Source organism: Ceratotherium simum, chromosome 39 (assembly GCF_057802395.1).
Source record: "Ceratotherium simum simum isolate JZ-2026a chromosome 39, ASM5780239v1, whole genome shotgun sequence".
Classification (NCBI taxonomy): Eukaryota; Metazoa; Chordata; class Mammalia; order Perissodactyla; family Rhinocerotidae; genus Ceratotherium; species Ceratotherium simum.
Genome location: NC_141938.1, coordinates 9,612,634 through 9,638,813, shown reverse-complemented (window position 1 = coordinate 9,638,813; position 26,180 = coordinate 9,612,634). Strand labels below are relative to the sequence as shown.

At 40.9% G+C, this 26,180-nt stretch overlaps 1 protein-coding gene and 1 long non-coding RNA gene across 2 annotated transcripts in view; one reads left to right on the top strand and one right to left on the bottom strand.

Annotated features, from left to right (window-relative positions):
• Positions 1 to 26,180, bottom strand: part of LOC147912154 (uncharacterized) — a 199,621-nt gene that overhangs the window by 101,906 nt on the left and 71,535 nt on the right. The window lies entirely within an intron of this gene.
• LOC101387230 (putative adhesion G protein-coupled receptor E4P) overlaps positions 11,622 to 26,180 on the top strand; it is a 29,356-nt gene continuing 14,797 nt past the window's right edge. The window contains exons 1-8 of the mRNA XM_087426051.1: positions 11,622 to 11,652; positions 15,432 to 15,482; positions 17,231 to 17,353; positions 20,344 to 20,505; positions 22,753 to 22,787; positions 23,454 to 23,589; positions 24,148 to 24,255; positions 25,937 to 26,121. Of these exons, the coding sequence (XP_087282177.1) occupies positions 11,622 to 11,652; positions 15,432 to 15,482; positions 17,231 to 17,353; positions 20,344 to 20,505; positions 22,753 to 22,787; positions 23,454 to 23,589; positions 24,148 to 24,255; positions 25,937 to 26,121 (831 nt within the window). The remainder of the gene's footprint in view (positions 11,653 to 15,431; positions 15,483 to 17,230; positions 17,354 to 20,343; positions 20,506 to 22,752; positions 22,788 to 23,453; positions 23,590 to 24,147; positions 24,256 to 25,936; positions 26,122 to 26,180) is intronic.

Sequence of the window (26,180 nt, the reverse complement as noted above, 5' to 3'; positions counted from 1 at the left end):
AGTGCTGAGAGTCATCCTGACCTGTGCTGGAAGAAGCAGCTTCTCTCCCCAGCTTGGGGCTGCCATTGTCTCCCGAGCTTGAAAGCAGCTGCCCTTGGGCATGGAATCACTTCTGACTCATAAACACCATGGCACCATCTCTCATTCTATCCCTTCACTTAAGGGGCCACCAAATAGCCACTTAGGTCTGCTGGACACATGGACATTCTCCACCCTTCTGTCTTCTCTCTCTTTTCCCTCCAGTGGAATCTTCTCAAAACCTCCATGCATATCAGCTCATGCAGGTAGGTGTTTTGGAGGCGTTATAAGGGTGTATCTCAATCGTTTGCCAGAAGCATCTAAATTCTACCTCTGGTCCAGCCCGAACACCCTGTGACAGATAGATGAGAAAACCCAGGAGGATTGTAGATGTTAAGGAATTGTCACGATGTCATTTATTCATCCTATGAATATTTATGAAGTATCCATTCTCTAGAAACTGGGGCTATGATACTAAACAAGACATACGTTGTCTTTCCTTTCATGGAAGTTACATTCTAATGGTGGGGGGAGACCCAATAAACAAGTAAATAGAATTTAAAGTGGGCTGGGTGTCTTCCATTGACCCCTCCAAATCCATCCAGTTGTCTGTCTGGAATGCTGACATCTTTGGAGTATGACAATGGACTTTCTTGACCTCTGCCTTTCAGTTGGTTTTGGCCAGTGGGAAACACCAACAAGATATCAGAAAAGTGGAGGAGAGAGAGGTCAGAGCATTTATTCTCTTAGCTCCTTCCCTGTGAGTCACCATGAGATGTCTGTCCCTTGAATGAAGACCACAGCTCCAAGATGTGGTTCACCAAATCTTATCAATTACAATTTCTTATCCTTGTCCATTCTGATATTTTCTCAATAGCATTACATGCAGTTCCTAAACATCTTCAGCCTATCCTGTGATTTTATTTCCACATAGAATAAAAAGAAAATTTAGAAAGCTTCAGTTAGGACATTTGCAGAATTAACATCCACACTTTTTGTATGAATTACAACATATCATGCTCTCCCCACCAGCATTTTGCATGATCACCACAGAGATAAAAAAAAAAAAAAGCCAATGTTGTCTGGATTTTATGAAAAATAACGTTCATCAAAATCCCTGGGTAATGGATATGATTTTGCCAAAACCCAAACGGATCAACTAGGTTCCCTGTTTAAACCCGTATGGGACCAGTAATTTATTTATTATTTTTTAATAAAAGTCACATGACATAAAATTCACCATTTTAGCCATATTAAATTAATATCCAGTGGCTTTTAGAACACTCAAAATGTTGAGCAACCATCACCCTGTGGGACCATGTTTTAAAGCATCTCAGGTACCAAGCACACTTGGCGTGAGAGGTTTGTTTGAAACAAAAGTGACAGTATATTCTAAGGGCAATATTCAGTTGATTTCCAGTGAGCCGGGTGAGAAAGAACGTTTGTATGAGCCACTAACCAGGACCACTTTGGCATCAAGTCTAGGCTGCCGTTCTGATGGGGCAGAAATACTGGGCTCTACTTGATACTTGTGTCCTGTTCTTTGCAGGGCAGAACACCTTCACCGTATTTCCAGCCAATCCTCCTAACCAAATATCACCGCTTCAAGGCGTGGGAAGTTTGCTGAGAAACAATTGTGTTTAAACAATAGGCAAAGGAGGAAGTGGCTTTTGTGTTTTGTGCTTCAAGCTCATATATTGGTAAAGGGTGACGTTTCCTTCTTTTCTTGAAATGTGGCTTCCTCTTCTGTGACAGTGAATAAGAAAGATTTGGCTTCTGGTTAGAATGAGTAGAGCCGGTATAGTGCCAGGGTGTATGTTAGTTGGCAACTTGTCGAGAAGCGGCTGCCCAGTCAAACGGATTAAATGAAGAGGGTTTAATGAAGATACTATTTATATAAGTGTGAGCAGGTAGAACAGGTTCTGAATCCAATGCCACAGCATGAGGTGGGGGGGTTTCCCCACACATTCAAGCAATTCTCTGACACCATCTGTGTGTTCTACAATGCATCTCAATTGTGACACTATCTACCCAGAGATAGCGTCAGATCCCATAGGTTAATGGCTCAGTCCCACAAGACTGCCTCCCCTCCTACTTCAGAAGCCACTCGAAAGCCTAGATTGTCACTTGTGCTTCTGACTGATTGGCTATAGATTGGAGATTCCCATGACCCCCTCCTCAAGTCCCATTAATTTGCTAGGGCGGCTCATGGAACTCAGAGAAACATTTTACTTACTAGATTACTGGTTTATTATGAAAGGATGTAACTCAGGATCAGCCAGATGGAAAAGATGCATAGGGCAAGGTATGGAGAAGGGGCTTGGAGCTTCCATGCCGTCTGCAGGTATGCCACTCTTCCCAAATTTCCATGTGTTCACCAACCTGGAAGCTCTCCGAACCCATCTCTTTGCATTTTTCTAGAGGCTTCATAGCATAAGCATTGATCGATTGGATTGATTAAATTATTGGCCATTGGTGATTGAACTCAATCTCCATCCCCTCTCCCCTCTCTGGATATCAGGGGGTGGGACTGAAAATTCCAAACCTCTAATCTCTTGGCTGGGTCCACTGGCAACCAGCCCCCCTTAGGTGCTCTCCAAAAGTCACCTCATTAGCATAAACCCACTTATGCTGGAATGGGGCTTGTTATGAATAACAGGTCACCCATTTCACCTTTATGGCTCAGGAACTGAGGAGGAGAGACCAAATATAACAAAAGATACTCCCATTGCTCAGGAAATTCCAAGGGTTTTAGGATCTTTGTGCCAGAAACAGGATGAAGACCAAATATATATTTTTTATTATAAATCACAATATCACAGCAGGGCTAAGAGAAACCAACAGAGGATGGTGGGACACCCTGGGAGTAGCAGTATGAGGGATCGCTTATCATTCCTTGGATTAAAGGAGATTCCCTTTAATTCAAGGGGATGGAGCAGTTACAGGAACCTGGAAATGGGCTTAGCCTGTGACAGAAAAATTGAACCACTGCCCAAATGTGCAGTCTCTGCAGGGAAGGGGGAGTTTCTCCATCTCTTTCTCCTCTATCCCTCTTCTCTCCTTCCAAGGCTACCATTTTCAAACTCATTTGGAAGACAGAGCACAAGAGTGGGCTGATAATACAGTCCATACAGGACAACCTCCCAGTGCACAGAACAGGGTAGAGAGGGATGGAGAGCAGATTCTTTCCCAGTTGCCCAAAGTGAATTGTTACAAAGTTGTTAAAATTCGAGAGGCAGCCACACCCCATTGAATTTTTCATGACATTGGGCATTTGCTCCCTTGAGTTGTGAAACAGACTGGAATTCTGTGACAATGACAGCCTACTGCTCTGTCAAGGAGAGGTAAGATATCTGAAGTTGGGATTTAAGAAGAAGGTCATCAACAGATTCTTCTGTCTGATGGCTTCTGATTTCGTTACTTCTCAGTTTGTTCATTGGCCCATGGGACACTCTACTGTCTGTCTGTGTTCCTCTCTGAGGCTTTGCACTCAAACTCTCCAAGAAAGAAACAAACTGGATGGATTGGGCAGTCAAAATCCAATATGGAGAATGACTTTAAGGTAGACTTCTCTGCTTGGACCACCTCATAGGACATTGGTGGTGTATGGACCAACCCATGGTCCAATCAGTTGTAGTTGGTAGATGAAGTCACATGGTACCAAACCTGACAACATGTGCGTAAAGAAATCCTTCCAGTCCATCTTGTGAAGTGTATCAGTTACCCTTGGCTGTGTAACAAACCATCCCCAAATTTCATTTATTTAAGACAATTATCTTATTTTGTTCATGATTTTGTGGGTTGGCTAGACATTTCTTTGGTCTAGCTTGGCTGGTCTCTGATGGGTTCTCTGACGCATTTTTGGTTAGTTGGTGGGTCAGCTGCTGGCTCGATGATCTAGCATGGCCTCACTCCTACATCTGGTCATTGGCACATTGGCATCGAGTGATGGATTGTTGACTAGTGAGCTTTGGTTCTCTTCCACATGGCTTCTCATCCTCCCAGGCTAGCTTGGGCTCATTCACACAGTGATCTTGGGGTTCCAAGTGCAGGAAGAGAGGGCAAACCCCAATGTGCAAGCACTTTTCAAATCTCTGCTCACATCCTGTTAGCTGTTGTTTCATTGGCCAAAGCCAGCCACTTGGCCAAATTTAGAGTCATCATGGAGGACTACACATGAAAATGGGGGGATTCTTGCATGTGTTTGTGCAAATAATCTGTCACATGCAGAATTAGGCTGTGAGATCATGAATTGCTCATGATTTCAGGGACTTCTCTTGGAGTTAGGCACTTCTATTTAATATTCAGACCATTTTCACTTTAGCCCAGCTAACGATTATAGGCCTAAACTCTCTTCCATTTGTCATTCAAAAGAAACATTTTGAGAATCACATGAAGTAAATAGTTTGGGTCTCACGTGGAGAGGCTTACTGCCAGCCTACCTAGACAGCCATATCTAGGTGATTAGTTGAATATTTTATTGCATTAGCTCTAATTAATTTATAAAAATAAATGGGAAAATGCAAAAGGAAGAAGTTAATGCTAGGGCTAATAAGGCCATGTTTCATAAATGTAATAAAACCAAGACAAGGAGTAAATCACTAGGTGTGTATTTTGACTTGTCAAACTAAGGGGTATTTGCATATTTGTGCTGGATCTTACAAATATTCTCCTAGTATGAATGAGAAGAAAATTTCATGACACCATGGTAGTGGGAATTTTAACAGCCAAGTAGATGAGTGTTCTTGTGTTGGACGACCTTATCTGAAAGACCAAGAATATGGTACATCATTTTCCCAATGTGGTAAAATGAGAAGTGATACCATGATAGGGAACTGGGTTATACATAGATACACTGAGTCTCGTTCACACTCTGGCCTTCAACTCTCTCACTAAGAAGTTCACCATATTAAAGGAGCCTCCCCAAAGTTGGATCCATTTTCTTGGTGTAGATGGAAGTTGACACCACTCTCCATTACGGGATTCCCCTGTTGGACACCATCACCATTGCCAAGTTCGTTTTCTGAGGCACCTTAATAGGCTCCACCCTAATAATGTACTATTTAAATTGCTTGAATGAAAAGAGAACTAATGGACCCTGCATTATGCAAATTCCCCAACCAATACTCCCAGCCTTCTCCACCACCCACAAGACTCCTTGAGGAACTGGAGCTCAAGATAAGAAGAGACATATTTCCTTTTTTGTTAGCTCTGAGAAGCTGCCAGACTAGGTGAGAAGCAAGCACTTTTCATCTTGTGGGTAAGTAAGAAGTGGTTTAGCAGCTTTCCACAGAAAATAGGTAATGTTTCACTTGTGATCTTGGGTCTAGAAAAATGTTCTGGCTCTGGAAAAATTTTGAAGGAGACCTCATTCCATGTTCTGTTGCTTTATTTCTTAAAAGTTATTATAGAGGCATCTATCTTACCTTCATTTTCCCATTTCTGCTTGGACAAGGAATGTGTGTTTTATGTGATAGTGTGGAACTTACTGAAATGCTTTAGCATGCTCAAAAGAGATGGTGAATTGTGTATTAAGGGGCTTAAGGTGAATTAAGATAAGAAAGTTTTAAGATACAGAGTCTGAAGCAAATGTGATGTATAACCAATTTGTCATTAAAAATGAAGAAAAAAATCTAAAAAGATGAGTGAGTTTACTGAGGTCACATAGCGAATTAACAACCTTTTTCACAAGCCACACACCTCACCTCCAAAATAAACACATCAGGGCAGTTAAATGCCAGGCCCACAGTGAAAGAATTGTGTGTTTTATTCATAGTCAAAGTATCTACAGGTCAGTATTTTTCAACCAGCTGCTTATGACCCATTGGTCGGGGGGGGCGGGGTCATGGAACCAACTTAGTAGGTAACAACCAGCATTTTAAAAGAAATTAAAAGGACTATAATTATAAAGTATCAGATGCTGCATGTAGTGAATATTGATTTCTGAAACTTGGCTCACTTCCCTCTATCTCGCTGATGTAAAATGTATTTTTCACAGTGGGTCGTGAACAAAAATCCCTCAAATCAGCATTGCTAGACACTTGAAAATAGCCAGACACAGAAAGGAAAATACTGTATTATCTCACTTTTATGTGGAAGTTACAGTAGTAACTCATAGAAAAAGAAACTCATGGAAGCAGAGAGTAGAATGGTGGCTGCCAGGGGCTGGGGGGAGGGGAAGATGGGTGGTGGTGGTCAAAGATGTTAAAAAAACAAAATTCAACTAAGTAAATTTAAAGATCAAATTGGCTTTATTCGATGATTCATGAATCAGACAGAATCCCATCTAGCAAACAGAAAGCAGCTCCAAAGTGCTTCATGAAAGGAAAGGTTTTTGAAGGCAGAGAGGGAGTGAGACAAGGAAGTCATGAACAGAAAAAAAATATTTTTTTGAGCAAGTTCACCTTCTTTTGAAGGACAAAAGGGGTCTATTAGGAGGATTATCTCACAGTGCTGATCAGGAAATTCCAGACTGATCAGTTAAGATTACTTTCCTGGGGGAGGTTGAAACTGCAATTAGATGAGTTATTAGGCCTCATTTTGGTGATATGGGCTTAGCTCAAGTGACTCCATCTTGGGCCTACTGTCTCTTTTTTAACCATTGCCCCTTTTTGATCAGACTCTCATGTTAACTGAGAGATGTGATCAAAATTTAAGGCATCATCACCACTCTCAGCTACTGCTCACAGCTTTTGGGGATCCTTTGCATGGTATCCATAGGTCATGACATTTTTTGTTTAATCACTGTGACATTCACAGGTCACATCTTCAGGTTCACAATCTCTAAGTCAGATATTCTTTTTTTTTTTTTTTGCTTTTATTTATTTTTTTTTAATTTTTTGTTTATTGCAGCAACATTGGTTTATAACATTGTAAAAATTTCAGGTGTACATCGTTGTACTTCTATTTCTGCATGGACTACATCATGTTCACCACCAAAATACTAATTACAACCCATCACCACACACATGTACCGAATTATCCCTTTCACCCTCCTCCCTCCCCCCTTCCCCTCTGGTAACCACCAATCCAATCTCTGTCCCTATGTGTTTGTTTATTGTTGTTATTATCTACTACTTAATGAAGGAAATCATACGGTATTTGACCTTCTCCCTCTAAGTCAGATATTCTCTTTGTTGCTTTTCTGATGTTCCACTCTTTTTTTTTGTGAGGAAGATCAGCCCTGAGCTAGCATCCATGCTAATCCTCCTCTTTTTTTTCTTTTTTTTTTTTTGCTGGGGAAGACCGGCTCTGAGCTAACATCTATTGCCAATCCTCCTCCTTTTTTCCCCCAAAGCCCCAGTAGATAGTTGTATGTCATAGTTGCACATCCTTCTAGTTGCTGTATGTGGGACGTGGCCTCAGCATGGCTGGACAAGCGGTGCGTCGGTGCACGCCCGGGATTCGAACCCAGGCCGCCAGTAGCAGAGAGCGTGCACTTAACCACTAAGCCACGGGGCCGGCCCTGATGTTCCACTCTTAACAAGATCATTTGCTTGGTGGTTATCAGCTGGGAACATGCATTTAAAGCTTTTGAGAGAACACAACACACCAGGAAGATTGTTATGATTATCAGGAGCAGGATAATTCCCAATGTCTGGTGTGCATCTCAAAGCCAGGGTCCACAAGACCCAAACCAATCAAAATCAAACAAGTCAAAGACAGACCCAATTGAAGGAGTCACCTTTTTAAGCCAAATGGCTTGCTCAGTGATCTTATGTAACTGAGTTTCAACTTCCCCAGAAGTGTTAATCCAGGAGCAGCAGGTGGTGTTGGCCACAGCACAGACACCTCACTGCTCAGTTAAAAGATAATCAGGGCTTTCCCATTATCAAGAACAACTTTGGCCAGAGAGTCTAAGGGTTTTTGTTGGGCAGCTTATTGCATTAGCAGCAGATTCTACTATCTTTCCAAGAGTTAAGAAGAGGTTTCCAATCAAAGCTTCATTTATATTTACCTCTAACCAAGAAAGTAGGGTTCTGCCAAAGGGAGAGAATCCTGAATCCTGCATGCCTCCAGTAATTCCCATTTGAATCTGTGGCTCAGGACTGGAAAGGTGACAGCCATGGAGACTGGTAAAATTTAAGGGTCTGTAGACCATACAGATGGTTTTATTCTGGTGATTCTTGCCTGTGTCCCTTTCTTTGCATAGATCCTGGATGCAAAGTTCCCTAAGTTTGGGGTTGTTAACCAGAGACAGGGAAACAGACCAGGGGTCTCTAGCATTATGGACAGACAAGATTTTTTGATGACAAATGAAGCAGTCTGAAAAGTGACCCCCCCTTAGTGATGGCCTGGGAGATACAGATGATGGCATTATCTTTGTAGGCCCATGTCAGAATAAAAAAGGAAGAGAAGAGGAAAGGGTTTCACGTTTAGTTAAAGTATGAAGTCTTGATCTGGCCTCTTGGGAGGAAGCAAGTCTTCCTTGATGTTGGCTACTTCTCTTCCTCGTCAATTTGCTTAGGAGGTCTTCAGCATTTGTACAGGACCAGGTGTCAGGTAGAGCCTTTTTCATCTGTGAGAAGTGTACCCAAGCCTCAAGTCCCTGGAGTTTGACTGCCAGCTGGGTGGTGAGGAGGAGCTGGTATAGTCCCTTCCAAGGAGATCCAAGGGCAGTCTTTGTTCTGAGTGATTCCAACTCAGAAGGGTAGGAGAAAATTAGAAATGCTAGTTTGGAGATTCATAGCCAGATATTTTAGGAAACTGGAAGAATTCAGGATCCAGTCCAGTTTACAGATATATAGCAAAACCTCAAAGAGATAATAGGATTAGAATCTTATATAGACAAATATGCAAGCATAATTTTTCTATGATCACCCCCCTTTTATCAAAGATAATCACAGTAAAACTAATTGCTTTGTATTAAACTTGTCCAGATTATTTTCATAAGTGCAGGAAGAATAGTGATTGACCATTTAAGCTCTTTTTTTGTGTGTGTTAAAATAGTTTAATCGTCCAATGTAAACATATTTTATTTTATTTATTATTTATTTATTTTTTAAATTTTTTGTTTACTGCAGAAACATTGGTTTATAACATTGTATAAATTTCAGGTGTACATCATTATACTTCTATTTCTGCATGGATTATGTCATGTTCTCATGTTCACCACCCAAATACTAATTACAATCCATCACCACAGACATGTGCCTAATTATTCCTTTTGCCCTCCTCCCTGCGCCTTTCCCCTCTGGTAACCACCAATCCAATCTCTGTCTCTATGTGTTTGTTTGTTGTTGTTATTTCTACTACTTAATGAAGGAAATCATACAGTATTTGACCTTCTCCCTCTGACTTATTTCACTTTGCGTAATACCCTCAATGTCCATCTATGTTGTCACAAATGCCTGGATTTCATCGTTTCTTATGGCTGAGTAGTATTCCAGTGTGTATATATACCACAGCTTCTTTATCCATTCGTCCCTTGATTGGCACCTAGGTTGCTTCCAAGTTTTGGCTATTGTGAAAAATGCTGCAATGAACATAGAGGTGCGTGTATCTTTACGCATTGGTATTTTCATGTTCTTTGGATAAATACCCAGCAGTGGAATACCTGAATCATATGGTTGTTCTATTATTAATTTTTTGAGGAATCTCCGTACTGTTTTCCATAGTGGCTGCATCAGTTTGCAGTCCCACCACCAGTGTATGAGAGTTCCCTTCTCTCCACATCCTCTCTAACACTTGTTGTTTCCTGTCTTGTTAATTATAGCCATTCTGGCCAGAGTGAGGTGATAGCTCACTGCAGTTTTGATTGCATTTCCCTGATAGTCAGTGATGTTGAACATTTTTTCATGTGCCTGTTAGACATCTGTATATCTTCTTTGGAGAAATGTCTGTTCAGATATTTTGCCCATTTTTTAATTGGAGAGCCCTTGCTTTTAAATGCACTTCTTAAATGATGGTACCTAATTGGAATTTCCTCATAATGGCCATTGCAATTCTAGATTGTAATTCGCTTGAGGGTCGGCAGCAGTTTGGTAGGATCCTAGCCACAAATGGAGTTTAATCTACATTTCCTGTCCAGCCATATTTAGCTGTAAAGGGGAGTGTTGACCAAAATGAAATTTTGAAGAATAAAAGGCTTCATTCAAAAAAAAGTTTGCAAACTGGGGAAGTACACCTCAACTCGCAAGTCAATAGTCAACCCCCATCAGTCTTTGGGTGGCTGGTTTTTAGAGGCAAAAAGTGCGGAGTTTGCAAGGCTAAGTCCAGTTCTGATTGGTTGCCCTTCCCAGCTACAGTGTATCTTGTGTCCGGGGTTTCTAAATGTCCTAACTGCAGGGAAAGGCTACTGCATTGTTCTCCAGACATCTGGTGACAGTCAAGGTTAAAAATCTAATTTTTTATTTCTGCCCATAGTTCAGCCTTGAGGTCATCATGGTAACCATCACATGGACTCTGGCCTCATTCCTTTCTTTTTCTTTAATCAGGTGCAACCCACATTTCTGTTTGACCATATTTTGGGGCCCCCAACCTGATGGTTACCAAGCCAAACTCTCAGGACACAGTAAGATTTTACTATTTTTGTAGATATTTGTAGTTTCTGGGACCATAGTTCTTAGACATAAAATAGGCAGGTGAGCTGGAAGGTGGTGTGGTCAACTCTGGAATTTAAGGATCCCATCCTTATTGTTTCTTTATTTATTTTAGCTAAGTCTTTGGGTCTCTCAGAGCCAGATTAATACGTAAGAGGGATGTGCTGCAGGGTTGGGGATTGTGTGATATTTTAGAGTGTACCTCATTGCATGGGAATTTACCCCACAGACCCTTCACCCAGCTTTAAAAATGGCCAACTTCTAGCCAACATGTTTTCATCTTTACTCTCTCTTTCTGCCCCAAGGTACTCCCCCTCCCCAATTATCTGGACGTAAATTCAACTCATTACATTATTTCAGCTGCAAAACTTCTAGTATGTATTTCCAAAATATCAGGACTCTTTTAAACATAGCCATTTTATCATACCTACAGCTTCCTTTGGAGCAGCTGTCTGATTTGACATGGGAGGAAACTAAGAGTGAAAGGTCATATCTGTGAAAAATGAACAATAATTCTTTAATGTCATCACATCTCCAGCCTTATAACCTTTAAAACATTATTTGATTTGGGATCCTGTAAGATACTGCAATTGGTTGATATGTTTCTAAGTATCTTTTAATCTAGGTCCTCTATATGTATTTTACCCCTTAGAATTCTTTTTTTTTTTTTTTTTGATGAAGAAACTGGATAGTTTGTCCTGTGGAGTTTTCCACATCCTGGATCTGGCTGATTGCAATAGACCAGGATTTCCAATTCCAACAGGGTATTCCATCAGATGCCTCTTTGTTCCCCATTTGCTGGGGGGTAAGCTTGCTTCCTATAAGCAACGCTGCTGTGATCATCCTTGCAAGATCCTTTCCTTGGGATAATTTCTCAGAAGTGGCATTGTTGGATCAAAAGATGGGCAGAAATGAAAAAGTTTTGATAAACATTGGCCACCTGCCTTTTAAACTCTGTGACCATCAGAAATTGATTTTCATGGGGCTTATTCATTCCAGGAACTCTTGCCACGTCTTGCTTGAGAGCGTTTCTCAGATTGTTGTTCCTGGAATCTCAGTGCTATGGGACGCATGTGTCTGCCCCTGCTCTCAGGTGAGTGGAACAAAGAATTCCCATCTCTTCTCCCCTTGATCACAGTATCCTAGCTTTTGTTGCTCTTCCAAATTTGGCACTTTCTCCAGAAATTACTGTGTGTGCCTGTCCTACTAGAAAACCTCATATTGATTCTCTTGGTTGCTCTCCCCCAAAGCAGAACTGAGACAAAGACTTGGAAGCAAGTAGTTTGTTTGGGAGGGGATCCCAGGAAGCACAAGGGAGGGAGTGGGGCGTCAGAGAGGGAAGGGAGAAGAGTGAATGAAGGGTGTGTTAATGAGAGGTTACCACTCTGGGTAACTGACACTGAATCCTGTGGGGGACCCTCTAAGAAGCAGTACCTAATGTGTCTTATATGGGCAAGAAGTCTGAGCTATTTATCCTCTAGTCTGCATCCCTCACTACTTGACAGCCAGTCCTAGTGTAACTCCCAAACATTTCTGGTCTGCCACGCACAGGCAACAGAAAAATACCCCCTTACAGAGAGATGCAGTAAGTTATCTGATGCATAGAGCCCCCTCAAAGTAGGCTAAGGGACACTTCAAGCATCTGCTACACTGATTGACTGCCAAGAGGTTCCATGCTTGGAATATTGTAGCTTATAATGTTACAATGATCTGGATTTATACACCCTTCTGCTCTGAAATTTAAGATCTTCAAGGTAATTTTAAAAAAAACATAGGAGTATTCATATAGAGTTTTATGATCTTATAAGCAAGCATGCGATATCCAATACCCTATGTCAAGGGTGGACAAGCTTTTTTGGAAAGGGCCAGACAATAACTATTCTCAGCTTTGTGGACCATATGGTCTCTGTCTTAATTTCTCAGCTCTATGCTGCAGTGCAAAAGCAGCCACAGACCTTACGTGAACTGAAGGGAATTACTGTGTTCCAATGACACTTGATTTATAGACATAGATATTTGAATTTCATATAATTTCCACATGCCATGAAATATTCTTTTTCTTTTGATTTTTTTAACCATTTGAAAAGTGTAAAAACCATTCTTAGCCCATAGGTCATACAAGAACAGGCAGTGATTCTGGATATGCTGATGCCTGAGCGTTTTTGACTTGCAAAAATGGCCACGTCATGTGATTTAGCCTAATATTATGGATACTTAAATATAATGGTTTTCTCAGTATCCATGATGTAGAGCATCATAAATATTGTAGAAGAGGTAGGAAGAGCAGATGTTGACCTTGTCTAGTCCAGGGGATTTGTCTGGTTCTATGATAATCCAAATGGGTCATGGGCAGATTCCCTACCCACCCCCCCTTCCATATGATAGAAATCCAAATTACCTAGTTTATATTCATCTTACTTAAACCATCTGGGGGCTGATGTCAGCTGTGAAAGCAGATGCTTCCAGATTTTAGCAAAGGATTCCAACACAACATGCTTGCAATGAAAGGCATACGGGAAAAATCCATTTTTCAAGTGTCTGGTCATTCCTAGCCTATCTTACTTTGAGGGAGTGATATTAGGAAATATGTAGAAAGGTTCTCTGCCTTTCTGAGTTCACACCCAACTTTAATTAAAGTTTCTGTCTAATAATGTAGTAGACCTTTTAGATCATCTTCAAAATGAATCATCCCCAAAACAGCTGTATCCATTCCAAATTTGCCACGGTACGTGGACTCCCAGGATTCTTACTGTCTGTGCTATTCAGATCTCCTCTTACTACAGATAAAGCACTAGTTCTTAAGAGGTTATACCTGTGTTGTCCAGTACCATAGCCGCCAGCCACTTGTGGCTACTCAGCACTAGAAATGAGACCAGTCTGAATGGAGATCTGCTATACATGCAAAATGCATACTGGATTTCAAAGACTTAACACACGCAGAAAAGAATGTAAAATACTTTTATTATTGAACCAGGTTTGTTCTGCCCACTTATGCCAATCACTGATACAACGAGTTTGCAGCAGAGAAAGCATTTAATTCACAAGGTAGCCAAATGAGGAGATGGGAGAACCAGTATCAAATCCACCTCCCCCCAAAATGGAGATTAGGGATATTTATGGGATAAAAGGGTGGGAAGGTCTGAAGTGTGGGAATAGACGATTGAAGGTAAGGACAAGTGAGGTAACTGATCTGTGCAAGGGCAGTCAAACTTCATGGCTCTTCATAGGATGCATGTTCACAAAATGGCGGCATTACCATGATCTGAGGGTGGAGTTTTCAGTTCCTTGACATCAAAGGGTCACCTGTCGGTCATCTGTGCAGCCCCAGTTGATGAATCAGTGGTCTTAACCAGCCTGAATTGGACAAAGAGTCAACTCTCAGTTCCTGAAAAACTTAGGCACTCATTACCATGGTGACTCAAGCGTCAGAGATGTCATCTGTAGAGTGGATTTTAGTAATGTGTTATCTAACCACTTTTGCAAACAGACAACCAAGAACTGTTAAAGCAAGTTGGCCCCCAGTTCCACTTTATGAATAATTTGTTTTATATCGATTGCGTGTTAAAATGATGACATCTTGACTACATTGGGTTAAATAAAGTATATTAATGAAATTAATTTTACCTGTTTCTCTTTGCCTTTTAAAAATGTGGCTACTAGAAAAAGTTAAAAGGACCTATGCAGCTCATATTATATTTCTATTGGACAATGTGGGGTTAGAGGTCTGGAGGGGTAGAAACAGAGCGTTGAACAAAGAAAGAAGGTTGTGAATTTGGTCTTTTGGTTCTAGACCTGAAGAAAAGTTTTATGAGCTGCTGGATTTTCAGAAATTGGGACATACAGCTTGTGACATTGTGATTTATAATAAGAAATATATATTTGGTCTTCCTCTTTGTTTCTAGCACAGAGCTCCTAAAACCCTTGGAATTTCCTATGCGTAGAGAGATAAAGTTGTCTTACGTTATCTTAATGAGGTGACTTTTGGAAAGCCCCAAGATCACCGAAGGATGGCAGCTGGTTGCCAGTGGAGCCAACCATGTGATCAGAGGGTTGGAACTTTCAGTCCCTCCCCCTTACCTCCCTTTAGGGGAGAGGGGCTGGAGATGAAGTTCAATCACCAACAGCTAATGATTTAATCAATAATATCTATGTAATAAATCCTCCATAAAAACCCAAAGGGACAAGGTTCTCAGAGCTTCTGGGTTGGTGACCATGTGGAGATTTGGGGAGAGTGGTGCTCCTGGAGAGAGCATGGAAGCTCTGCACCCTTTTCCCATATCTTGCTCTACACATCTCTTCCATTTGGCTGTTCCTGAGTTATATCCTTTCTATAATAAACCAGTGATCTAGTAAGTAAACTGTTTCTCTGAGTTGCTCTAGCAAATTAATAAAACACAAGGAGGTGGTCATTGGAACCTCCAATCTAGAGCCGGTCAGTCAGAAGCCCAGGTGACAACCTGGACTTGTGATTGGCATTTGAAGTGGGGATGGGGTAAGTCTTGTGGGACTGAGCCCTTAACCTGTGAAATTTGATGCTATCTCTAGGTAGATAGTGTCAGAATTGAGTTGGATTATAGAACATCCAGCTGATGTCTGAGAATTGCTTGTTGATGTGCGAACCCACCCCACACACCTTAGAATTGGGTGCAGAACCTCTTACAGTTGCAACTGGATGTACTTTTCGTGCTCCAGTAGTATATGATGCTCTCCTGTGACCCTCAGGTTTATAGCCTACATGGAAGAATCTACAATGAAGCTAGCACATGTATGACTGGTTAGTGGAAGACAAAGCCCCTAACTCACCTAGGCTTCAGCCAAGCAGAGCCCCAGGGCATCCCCCGTCTGAACTGTCCCTTTCTCTTTCTGTTCCAGGTCTCAGTGTCCTGCTGGCTCTGTCAGGATCGGATGCAGAGAATTCTGGAGGTGAGTCTTCTCATTGTCAAAGACCTGGGGAATGGAAATTGGGACCTGGAACCTGCTTCCAGAACCCTTTCCAAGGGAAAGAACACTAAATCTCTGCTGCCTTCTGCCTACTCTTTGGAGTTCCCAAGGACTATTTTCCCATCTTCACTATCATCCCATTTCTTTAGCTCTTGCATTGCACCAGGTTCAGTGCTAAGCAAATTGCACAGGCCATCTCATTCAATCCTCATGACACTCCTGTACAGAAGGTCCTGACATTATCCCCACTTGACCAATGGCCCTCTAGAGAAGTATCTGGCTCAAGGACACACAACTGGTGGACGTTGGACTCTGTCATTTGTTTCCCAAAAGCCTGTGTCCCAAGTCATGCTGGAGATAGTTTTGCCTTTTCCCCATGTCTTGGGTTGGGTTCTCCCAGAAGCACACCCTGAGATAAGGACTTGAGAGCAAGTCATTTATCTGGGAGTTGATCCCAGGAAGCACTTGCTGCGAGGGGAAAGTCAGATGGGGAGGTGAAGAGCCAATACAGGGTCCCTTATCAAGCACGTTACATGTGAGTAACTGGAGCCTGATACCCTGGAGACTGTTGGGCATCATAAGAAGCATGCACCTCAGAGTTATTCCCCACAACGGGTAAGGAAGCTGTTTTCTTCTTATTGGTTTATTTTTAAATGGTGGTAAAATATGTATATCATAAAATTTACCATTTTAACCATTTTTAAGTGTGCAGTCTGTGGCATGAAGTACATTCATGTTGTTGTGCAACTGTCATCACCATCCATCCACAGAACATTTTTCCTCTTGCAAAACTGAAACTGTGTACCCATTAATCCATAATTCCTCATTCCCTCTCCCACCAACCCCTGAAAACTACCAGTCTACTTTCTGTCTCTATGAATCTGACTACTCCAAGTACCTCATGTAAGTGGAATCACACAGTGGTTGTCCTTTTGTGATGGGCTTATTTACTTACCTAAATGTACTCCTGGTTCATCCACGTTGTAGCATGTGTTGGAATTTCCTTCCTTTCTAAAGCTGAATAATATTCCATTGTATGCGTGGACCACATTTTGTTTATCCATTCATCTACCAATGGACGCTTGGCTTGCTTCCACTTTTTGGCTATTGTGAATAGTGCTGCTATGAACATGGGTATACAACTACCTCTTCAAGACCTTGCTTTCACTTCTTTGGGATATATACTAGGAGTGGAATTGCTGGATCATATAGTGATGGCAATTAAAAAAAATTTAGGAATTGCCATACTGTTTTCCACAACAGCTGCACCATTTTACATTCCTACCAGCAGTGGATTAGGGTTACAATTTCTCTACATCTTACCAATACTTGTTACTTTCTGTCTATTTTTGATAATAAAGAAGCTGGGTTTTTTATACACTGACTCCTGCCAGTCATGGATTGAGGGGGCTGCTCCCGGGGGGAGAAGACATTGCCAACCTGCCACGTGGTGAACAAAGAGGCGTCTGGTGGCCAGAGAAAGCCCTCAGTAAAGAAGCACACTGCTGACAGTTGGAAGTTCTTCCAGGCGAAAGTGGCTTTGGTGGCGGAGGTGGGATATGGGTGGAGAACTGTGAACATCTGTGCTCAGCAGTGAGATGGGTGCAAAAAGGATGTCAACAGAGCTCTTCCCAAGAAGACACTTCCAACCACAACATCTAGATGCTCAATGAATATTTCATGAATGAATGAATGAACAAATGAATGAATGGATCCTATGCTCCCTGCAGCTTTCTGTCCTCAATGCCCTGACAATGCCAGCTGCTACAACAGCACCCACTGTGCTTGTAAAGATGGATTTCGTTCCACGTCTGGGACGAGATACTTCATCGAGTCCTCTGAGGAATGTGAAGGTAGGGAAGCAATCCACACTCATTTTGGAGTTTGGAAGGGGTCAGGGGCATCTTTCTAAGCCCCAAACACTGTGTTACATAGGGGTTCTGGTGCTGCAATGATGGTATAATATTACAAGATGAAAAATGTCAGAGGTGCTTCAATGTCCTTAGAGAAGTCCCTAGCCCTTGTCCCCCCTCTACTTTCATCCTAATGCTGGCTTGATGATCCCTGATACTGATTTGGTTTTTCCTTAGAGGGAGATAGAGTTCCCAGGACCCTGGCTTCTTGAAGTCTCAAGCACTGGTGTTTTTTGTTTGTTTGTTTGAGAATTCCACAAGGGCAAGGGTCATATCTGATTTGTTTATTGCTGTATGCCTAGGACAGGGAACAATGTCGCATAGCAGATGCCCAATAAAAATGGGCCGGCCCTGTGGCTTAGAGGTTAACTGCGCGTGCTCTGCTACTGGCGGCCTGGGTTCAGATCCCGGGCGTGCACCGACGCACAGCTTCTCAGGTCATGCTGAGGCCGTATCCCACATACAGCAACTAGAAGGATGTGCAGCTATGACATACAACTATCTACTGGGGCTTTGGGGGAAAAAAAAAAAGGAGGAGGATTGGCAATAGATGTTAGCTCAGAGCCGGTCTTCCTCAGCAAAAAGAGGATTAGCATGGATGTTAGCTCAGGGCTGATCGTCCTCAGAAAAAAAAAAAATGAGTTCACCAAGAGAACAAATGAATTAATTAATATCTTGACGATCAATATCTTCGATTATCTGGCTCCAACTTAGTTTTCCAGTTTCGCTTTTCACTACTCCCATGTCCTCCAGCCAAAACCCTTTCTCATTTCCACAAATTCTAACAGTCAATTTGAATACTAGAGGGAAATACCACTCCTGAATATCTGATTGGTGAAACTGGATGTCTGATTGATGGAGTTGTCGTGTAAATTCAGAAGGTGAAGCAAAAAACAGTAGACCATTTAGGATATATTTTATTTTGTTGTGGAAAAATATACATAAGATACAATTTACCATTTTAACCATTTTTATATGTATCTTTCAGTAGTATTAAATACATTCACATTGTTGTGCAACCATCACCACTATCAATATGACTGAACATTTTATATTAGAAGGCCATAATTTATGTTATAATTATTTGTGAATTATCTGTTCATGTCTTATCCCTATTTTTCTATTGAGGTTTTGTTTCTTTGTCTCTCGATTTTTGAGTTCTTTACCTGTTAGAGATGTTAGTCCTTTGTCTATAGTATACATTGCAAATATTTTCTCCCTGTTTGTCCATCACCTTTGGAGTTGCTTATATATATTTTACCCAAGTGATTAAATAAATTGTTTTTAATGTAAGTTTATCAAGGATTTTAAGTCATCATTAAAATGCCTTTCCCTACACAGAGATTAAAGAAGAATTTATCTATGTTTAATTCTAGTAATTGTATGGTTCCACGTTTACATTTATATCTCCGATTCATGTAGTTTATTCTTGAGAATGGTGAGGTGCAGGTCTCATTACATCTTATTTAAAAATCCATCCTGACCAGGATGAAGGGCACTCTAGAGAAGCGAAGCATGTGAAAATATGTAAGGTGCATTTGCCATACTGTTTGAGAACATTCAGTTCTGCTGCAGAAGAAAAGTAAAAAAACAAATGTGATATATGAAACTCATAAGATGTGTTAAATGTAAACAGTAGGTAGAGCACTTGTGTGTTAAACGTAGATAGAAAGGAATGGAAAGGCCAATGGTAATATTCATGAAGCAATAAATATATATGAGACACCTAGGTACTAAATATTCATGACAAATCAGGTATATAAGAGGCATTTATTGCCCAAGATATACACTATCTACAAGATATACAAGAGCACTTAATATTTTTGAGGTTTTAATTCAGTCACTCATGGTGATAACTATTCTGGCTCATATATCCTCTGCTCAAAACACCTAAACCCATAGCCCAAATAAAACCTATAGGTGTGAAGCAGACTACTAAGAAAGCTACAGCTATTGGACATGTGTACTTGTCTTGCGTTCTTCCAAGAGAGAGAATAAGTGTGAGTCATCGGCTCAGGACACCTTCTGTCTGTGTCTTCCTTTGCTTGAACCTCAACTCTAGTCCATCAGTGGCCAAAGCTGATGTGGCTGGCAGATGCAGAACATATGAACCTTGCATAGGCCAGGATTTAAGTAGTCTAGTCCGTTCATCTCACTTGCACTTTTTCCTAATATTATACAATCATGCATTGCATAACTATATTTCAGTAACGACAGACCACATATACGACAGGAGTCTCATAAGATTAGTACAATAGAGCCTAGGTGTGTAGTAGGCTATACCATCTAGGTTTGTGTAAGTACTCTCTATGATGTTTGCACAATGACAAAATTGTCTAATGACGCATTTCTCAGAACATATCCCCATCGTTAAGCGATACGTAACTTTATTCACTTATCTTATCTCTTTCCTTTTGCTACTGTGTGTTTTAAATTGATTTAATAAACTGGGTGATTCAAGCATTTAAAAAGTTCCATCCTCACTTCAGTGATTTGACATACCACCGTTATCATATTCTAAAGCTCCATATGTACTTGGGTCTATCTCTGGACTTTTAGTCTATTCCATTAGTCTATTTATCTATTCATGCACCGGCACTTCACTGTTTTATTGAGGCTTTATAGTATGTTTTAATGTCTGGAAAGGCTAGTTCCCGCCTTGTAGTTTTTCTGGTTATTCTTGCTTGATAGTATCAACTTGTCTCACTCCATAAAATATGCGTAGATATTTTTTATTGGCATTGTATTGGATTTCTAAGTTAACTTAAGGAGAACTATCATCTTTATAATGTTGAGTCATCTTATCCAAGAACAGGAAGTGTTGTTTGGGGTACATTTATGAACCATGTTGGGTAGTAGAGATTGCACAGGCAAGGGAAAATGGTTTAGTTCTATGAGAACGAACAATGATATTTTCTCTTGATTCACAGATATTGATGAGTGTAAGATTGGACTGGCAAAGTGCAAAGTGATATCATACTGCATAAATATAATTGGAAGTTACTACTGCAGCTGTGTCCCAAATTACCCTATACTCAACTGGATGGCTGCTTTCATTAAATTGAATCATTCAGACTGTCATGATAAGAACCTCCAAATACCCTTTTCCACCAAGACAAAGGAGGTGGAGGGAGAGCCTTTGAGCGTTCCACCAATTTCAGTCCAGAGTAAGAGAGTAGAGATCTGTCCTGATCCTCGCACTTCAATCCATTGTTGCCCTTTGTAATCTTCTCCCAGGAGATCTCATTCAAGCCCATGGCATCAATCACCATCTCTACGTACAAGCCTTACAAATTTTTATCTCCTGCCTGGATCTCTTTCCTGGGCTTTGAAAATGACATTTCTAATTTTCTACTGGACTTCTCTACTTGTATCTCTTTCATTCACTTTAAATTTCAATTTCTATATCTATCTATCTGTCTATATACAAAAACCCATGAGTTTATACTGATAACTCTGATTCCAATCCAACACCAGGGCTTGATCTAACCTTCCCTCTTTCCTTATTTGTAACTTCTTTCTCCAACACTGAGAAACCTGGTTCTCACTATCCAATATACAGTATTTACTTATTTGCTCATCCCTAGTATAATTCCAGGTTTTGGGTTAGACAGATTGGATTTAATTTCTGGCTCTACCACTTACCACCTAACTTTTAAGTAATGACTTAACTTCTATATGCCTCATCTGTAGGTGGGAATAATAATAGCATCTACTGTATTAGTTATGTGTTGCTGTGTAACAAATTACCCCAAAGTTAGTGGCTTAAAACAACATATATTTATTGTCTCACAGTCTGTGTAGGCCAGAAATTGGGGCATGGCTTACCTGGGTCCCCTGCTTCAGAGTTTCTCACAAGTATAATCCAAGTGTTGGCCAGAGCTGAAGTCTCATCTGAAGGCTCATCTGGGGGTAGATCTGCTTCCAAGCTCACTCACATGGCTGCTGGGAGGATTCAGTTCTTTGAAAGCTGTTGGACTGAAGGCCTCAGTTCCTCTCTGGTGGTTGATGAGAAGCTGCCCTCAGTCCTCAATATGTCAGCCTCTCTAGCTTGCTTTATTATAGCCAACCCATGAGAATAGCCAGAAAGAGAGTGTGAATGAAACAGAAGTCATGGTCTTCTATAATCTAATGTCAGATGTGACGAGGCAGGGCAGGAGTTTACACAAGGGTGTGAATAAAGGGATGTGAGGTAGGGGTCACTGAGAGTCATTTCAGAAACCTTCTTACTTCATATATTCATCTCCGTAAATTCATGTCCACTCATGGAACCTGTGAATGTCATTGTATTTGGAAATAGGGTCTTTGCAGATATAATCAAATCAAGATGAGGTCATACTAGATTATGATGGGCGCTAAGTCCAAGATGACTAGTGCCCTCATAAGAAGAGGGAAATTTGGACATAGAGATGCACACACAGAGGGATGTGTGAAAAACAGAAGCATAGATTGGGATTATGCTGCCATAAACCAACGAACATCAAAGATTGCTGGCAACCACCAGCAGCTAGAAGAAGAAAAGAAGGATCTTCCCTAGAGCCTTCAGAAAGACCATAGCCTGCCGAAACCTTGATTTTGGATTTTAGCCTCCAGAACCATGAGAGAATAAATTTCTGTTGTTTTAAGCCTCCCAGTTTGGGGTACTTTGTTACAGCAGCCTTAGGGAGTGAATGCACCTCACCAATGATTATTAAGTCGGGTAAAATATTGAGTGCAGTGCTAGGGACCTAGGAAGGCTCAATAAATATTAGCTATTATTTTTCATAACTCTGTTCTAGAATCTTCTGTGTCCCTTTAAAAGAGATAGTATATATGAAGGCACTTTATAGATTGTGCAGGTATTATTACTGCTTCTATATTATGAACTCAATTAACACCCATTCCTTCAGGAAGCCTTCTCTGCACCCCTGATGTGCGGGGCTCCTCTTCTTCATACTCCCAAGTCATCACGTCCTATTTATTAAAACATGTTGGATCCTTGCAATCACTTATTTATTTGTCCTTATTCTCTTATTGACTTTCCTGCCAGACAGTACACCCCACAAGGGAATACCCTTTGTCTCTTTATCAATCTATATCCATAAGGTTTAGCATCGTGACTGGCTTTTAGTAGGGGCTCCATAAATACTATTGACTGAATTATTGAATTGGAGGCTCCATCCTAATTCCATTTGACAATTCTACTGTGGAAGACATTTGGGACTTCTTAGAGGGATATTAGGATAAGTTGTGGAAGCATCAAGGAAAGACCAAACTTGAGGGTGATTGGAAGAAGGGATGGGATCCAGGGTGTGTTACCTCCCATACTCCATTTAACAGCTTCTTTTCTTTCTCAGAGAACTCCAGTAAGAAGACACCATCGGTGGACATGTGGGTGAGGAAAGTGAAGCCTAGGTTTGGGAAATAGCCAGTTGGTCTTACCATGTCATTCTCCTGCTCAAATACTATTATGGTTCCCTATGACTTTTAGGATACAGCAGTTTTCACTCAGGAATGATTTTGTCCTCTGTCCCAGGGGACATCTGGCAATGTCTGGGGATGTTTTTGGTTGTCACAACCAGAGTGCTAGTAGCTTCTAGTGGGTAGAGGTCAGGTATGCTTCTAAACATCCTACAATGCCCAGGACAGCTTCCCACAACCATTAACTGGCCTCAATATCAATAGAGATTGAGAAGACCTGGTAAAGAGTTTAAATGCCTCAGCTGTCATTCAAAGATGTGCAGGAAGCATCTAGAGCCTCATTCCACCCCTCTCATCACTTCCCATTCCCTGTCTTCCTCCATGAGTCACTCTTCATAGGTTTCAGACATCTCATCCTTTAAGGCTTCATGTTCTCACAAATACCATGGAGATAACGATATACCCTTCACAGGGCTGTGTGTGATAAATGAGAAAAGACATATCAGGTTGATAGCACAGAGTCTAGTAGCACCTTATTAAATATTGTTGCCTTCTGGGCTTACCCAGCCACACTTATGTATATTCCTGTTTTCTTAAGTTTCAGTGAGACTCTACATAATTAGATTTATTTCTTTGAAAGGAAATTCTGAGGAACAATGGAAGCAAAGAGTACATTGCAAAACAGGCTACCCAACTGCTTCAAAGCATGGAATTAACCATATGGAATCAGAGTTTTGCTTCTCCAGGAAAGCATGAAAATTCCATGTTCGACATAGGTAAGAAACGCTGAGCATTTTCCTTATGACCAAAAAATTTTATGAGGATGATCTTTCGTCAGAGCTTGTGTTTATATCTTTCATCAGAGCTTGTGTTTATATGTTTATATGGCGTGAAGAGAGTTCACTCATGGGATTCTTCCCAAATGCAGAAGATATTCTCCTAGATGACTGTTTCCTTGGAAAACTTTTAAATGCTTAGCTTGTCTTAAAAAATTAAGCTCCCCGCCGCATCAGGTACTCCAGTACACATGATTTAAAATTTTTGTGCCCTTTAAATATTTTATGGTAAAAGCTAAGCTTGCCCACCCTAGTTCCACTCTGGGAAACATGGCCGTCTCCTCTCTTCCCCTGGGTTGTGTGGCCAGTGTGTGTTGCTTAGGCCTTTTGACCGTTTCATCCCCACCAGCCAGAAATGTGGAGGGGAGTGCCATCTGGTCTATCTTGCATGCAGAAAATGAAATCACCAGTAAAAGGTCTTTCAAAGAAGGGAGTTCTTCGACAAGTTTCTTAGCCGTGAGAAGTGAACAAAACAGCACTCACTTTCAATGTTTTCAGTCTATGAAACCAAGATGTGCAATGAGACAAATGAGAAGATTCTTCTGGAAGCTGGAAATAACACAATGCATATTGACTGCACTGATGCTTTCAAAGGAACCACAAGAGGTACTGTGCCTCAGATGGATTTTCTTGACCTCCAAATTCTAGGCACTGTCATCTCACTTCTAGGTGACTGTCCAAGAGGTGGGGACTTACAGAGTTTTCAAAGCAGGAGGATTCTATACAGTGAAGTTAAAAGATCTGCTTTGATCACAACTAGGCAATTTTGGGGACACAATTTGTGTGTACTTTGTGACACACACTGAGGGTCAAACAAGGATATCTTGACATGCTTCTTTAAAAGGGACAGGCTGGTGCATGCCCTGTTTCCATGTAAGGGTCTGAAAATGTAACACTCAACGATAGCAGATGAATGTTGCCTCAAACACTCCTTCCCTTGGGAAGCATTTTATGGTCATCCTATTTAAAATAGCCACCCAGTCTTCCTCTATCCCACAAGTTGGAAAACTTTTTCTGTAAAAGGACCAGAAAGTAAATGTTTTTGACTTTTGGGGCTAGATGATCTTTATTATAACTACTTAACTCTGATATTGTAGTGGGAAAGCAGCCATAGGCAATATGTAAATGAAAGGGTATGACTGTGTGCCACCAAAACTTTATTTACAAGAATAGGTGGTGGGCTGGATTTGGTGTACTCATGTACACCAAATTTCGTGGTAGGCTGCTTTATTCCATCACCTCATTTAAGTCTCTGCATAGCATCCACATTATGTAATATTTTTCTAATTTATTTATTTGTTTGTTGTCCATCTTTCCCATTATGTCAGCTCTCTGACGGCAGGGACTCTGCCTGTTTTGTTCACTGCTGTACCCCAATGCCTAGAACACTGTCTGGCACACAGTAGATGCTCAATAAATATGTGATTAATAAATGAATAAATATATTAATGAATGAAAGCATGAAAAATTTCTCAAAAAGAAAGACGCAGTTACCTTGAGAGAGTGAAATACCTGCTATATTACCTCCAGAAAATTTCCGGCTACTGATTAATTTTCACTCCTTACTGTGAGCTATAGAATGGAGGCAAGGGAGGTAAAAAGATATAAAAATCAGTTGATTTTTTAAACAGAATAAGTAATAATACAGGTAGTAAGTGACTTTGGCTAAAACTGGAATGGTAGCACATGAGCACATAATTGCAATTTAGGAAACACTGCATCATGCTACAAAGCATCATATGTGCATTTAACTTCTGTGAAATAAATTATTCTTGCATGAAAAGGGGATTGGCAAAGGACAGGAGGGAGAAAGAGAGAGTGAAAGAGGGACAGAGACAGAGGCAGAGAGAGAGGAAGAGGGAGGGAAGGAAGGAGAATGAGAGAGTGAATTAAATCGAATGGGTCCCACTAAACTAGACAACCCGGAGTAAGCTTGAGATCAAAGATGAGACTATGTAGTTTCCTCATCCCACTCAATTCCACCTTCTGAGGACAAACATCTTGCCTCACGACTCTGATTTTGATGTCTAAGGGCTCATATGTATTTTACAACACATAGATGGGATATGTTGCATATATATCCTTTATAATGTGTGGTGCGTTACAATATGTATTACATACACAAAATGCTAAACCACATGTAATGCATTGATTGGGCAATGTAAGGGATTTCCAAGAGTGATTTTGTCTATACATTATGTTTGCCTCATGACTCACACAAAACTCTAGTGCACCGTTCCTCAAACTATAGACACCCTCCAAAATGATTTCTCTCCTATTTTCTCAGATAGGAGTGCAGTTGCATTTATCACTTATCGATCTCTTGGGGATATTCTGAATGGATCCTTTTTTAGTGATAGAAGAGGGACAAAGGAAGTGAAACTGAACTCTCGTATTGTGAGTGGCACCATTGGTGTGAAGGAAAAGGTTTCTCTGTCTGAACCTGTATTCCTGACCTTCCAACATACTCAGGTGAGCGAAACCCACGGCTGGTCCTCTATACGTTAACTTAAAGGGGTGTATTATCAGGG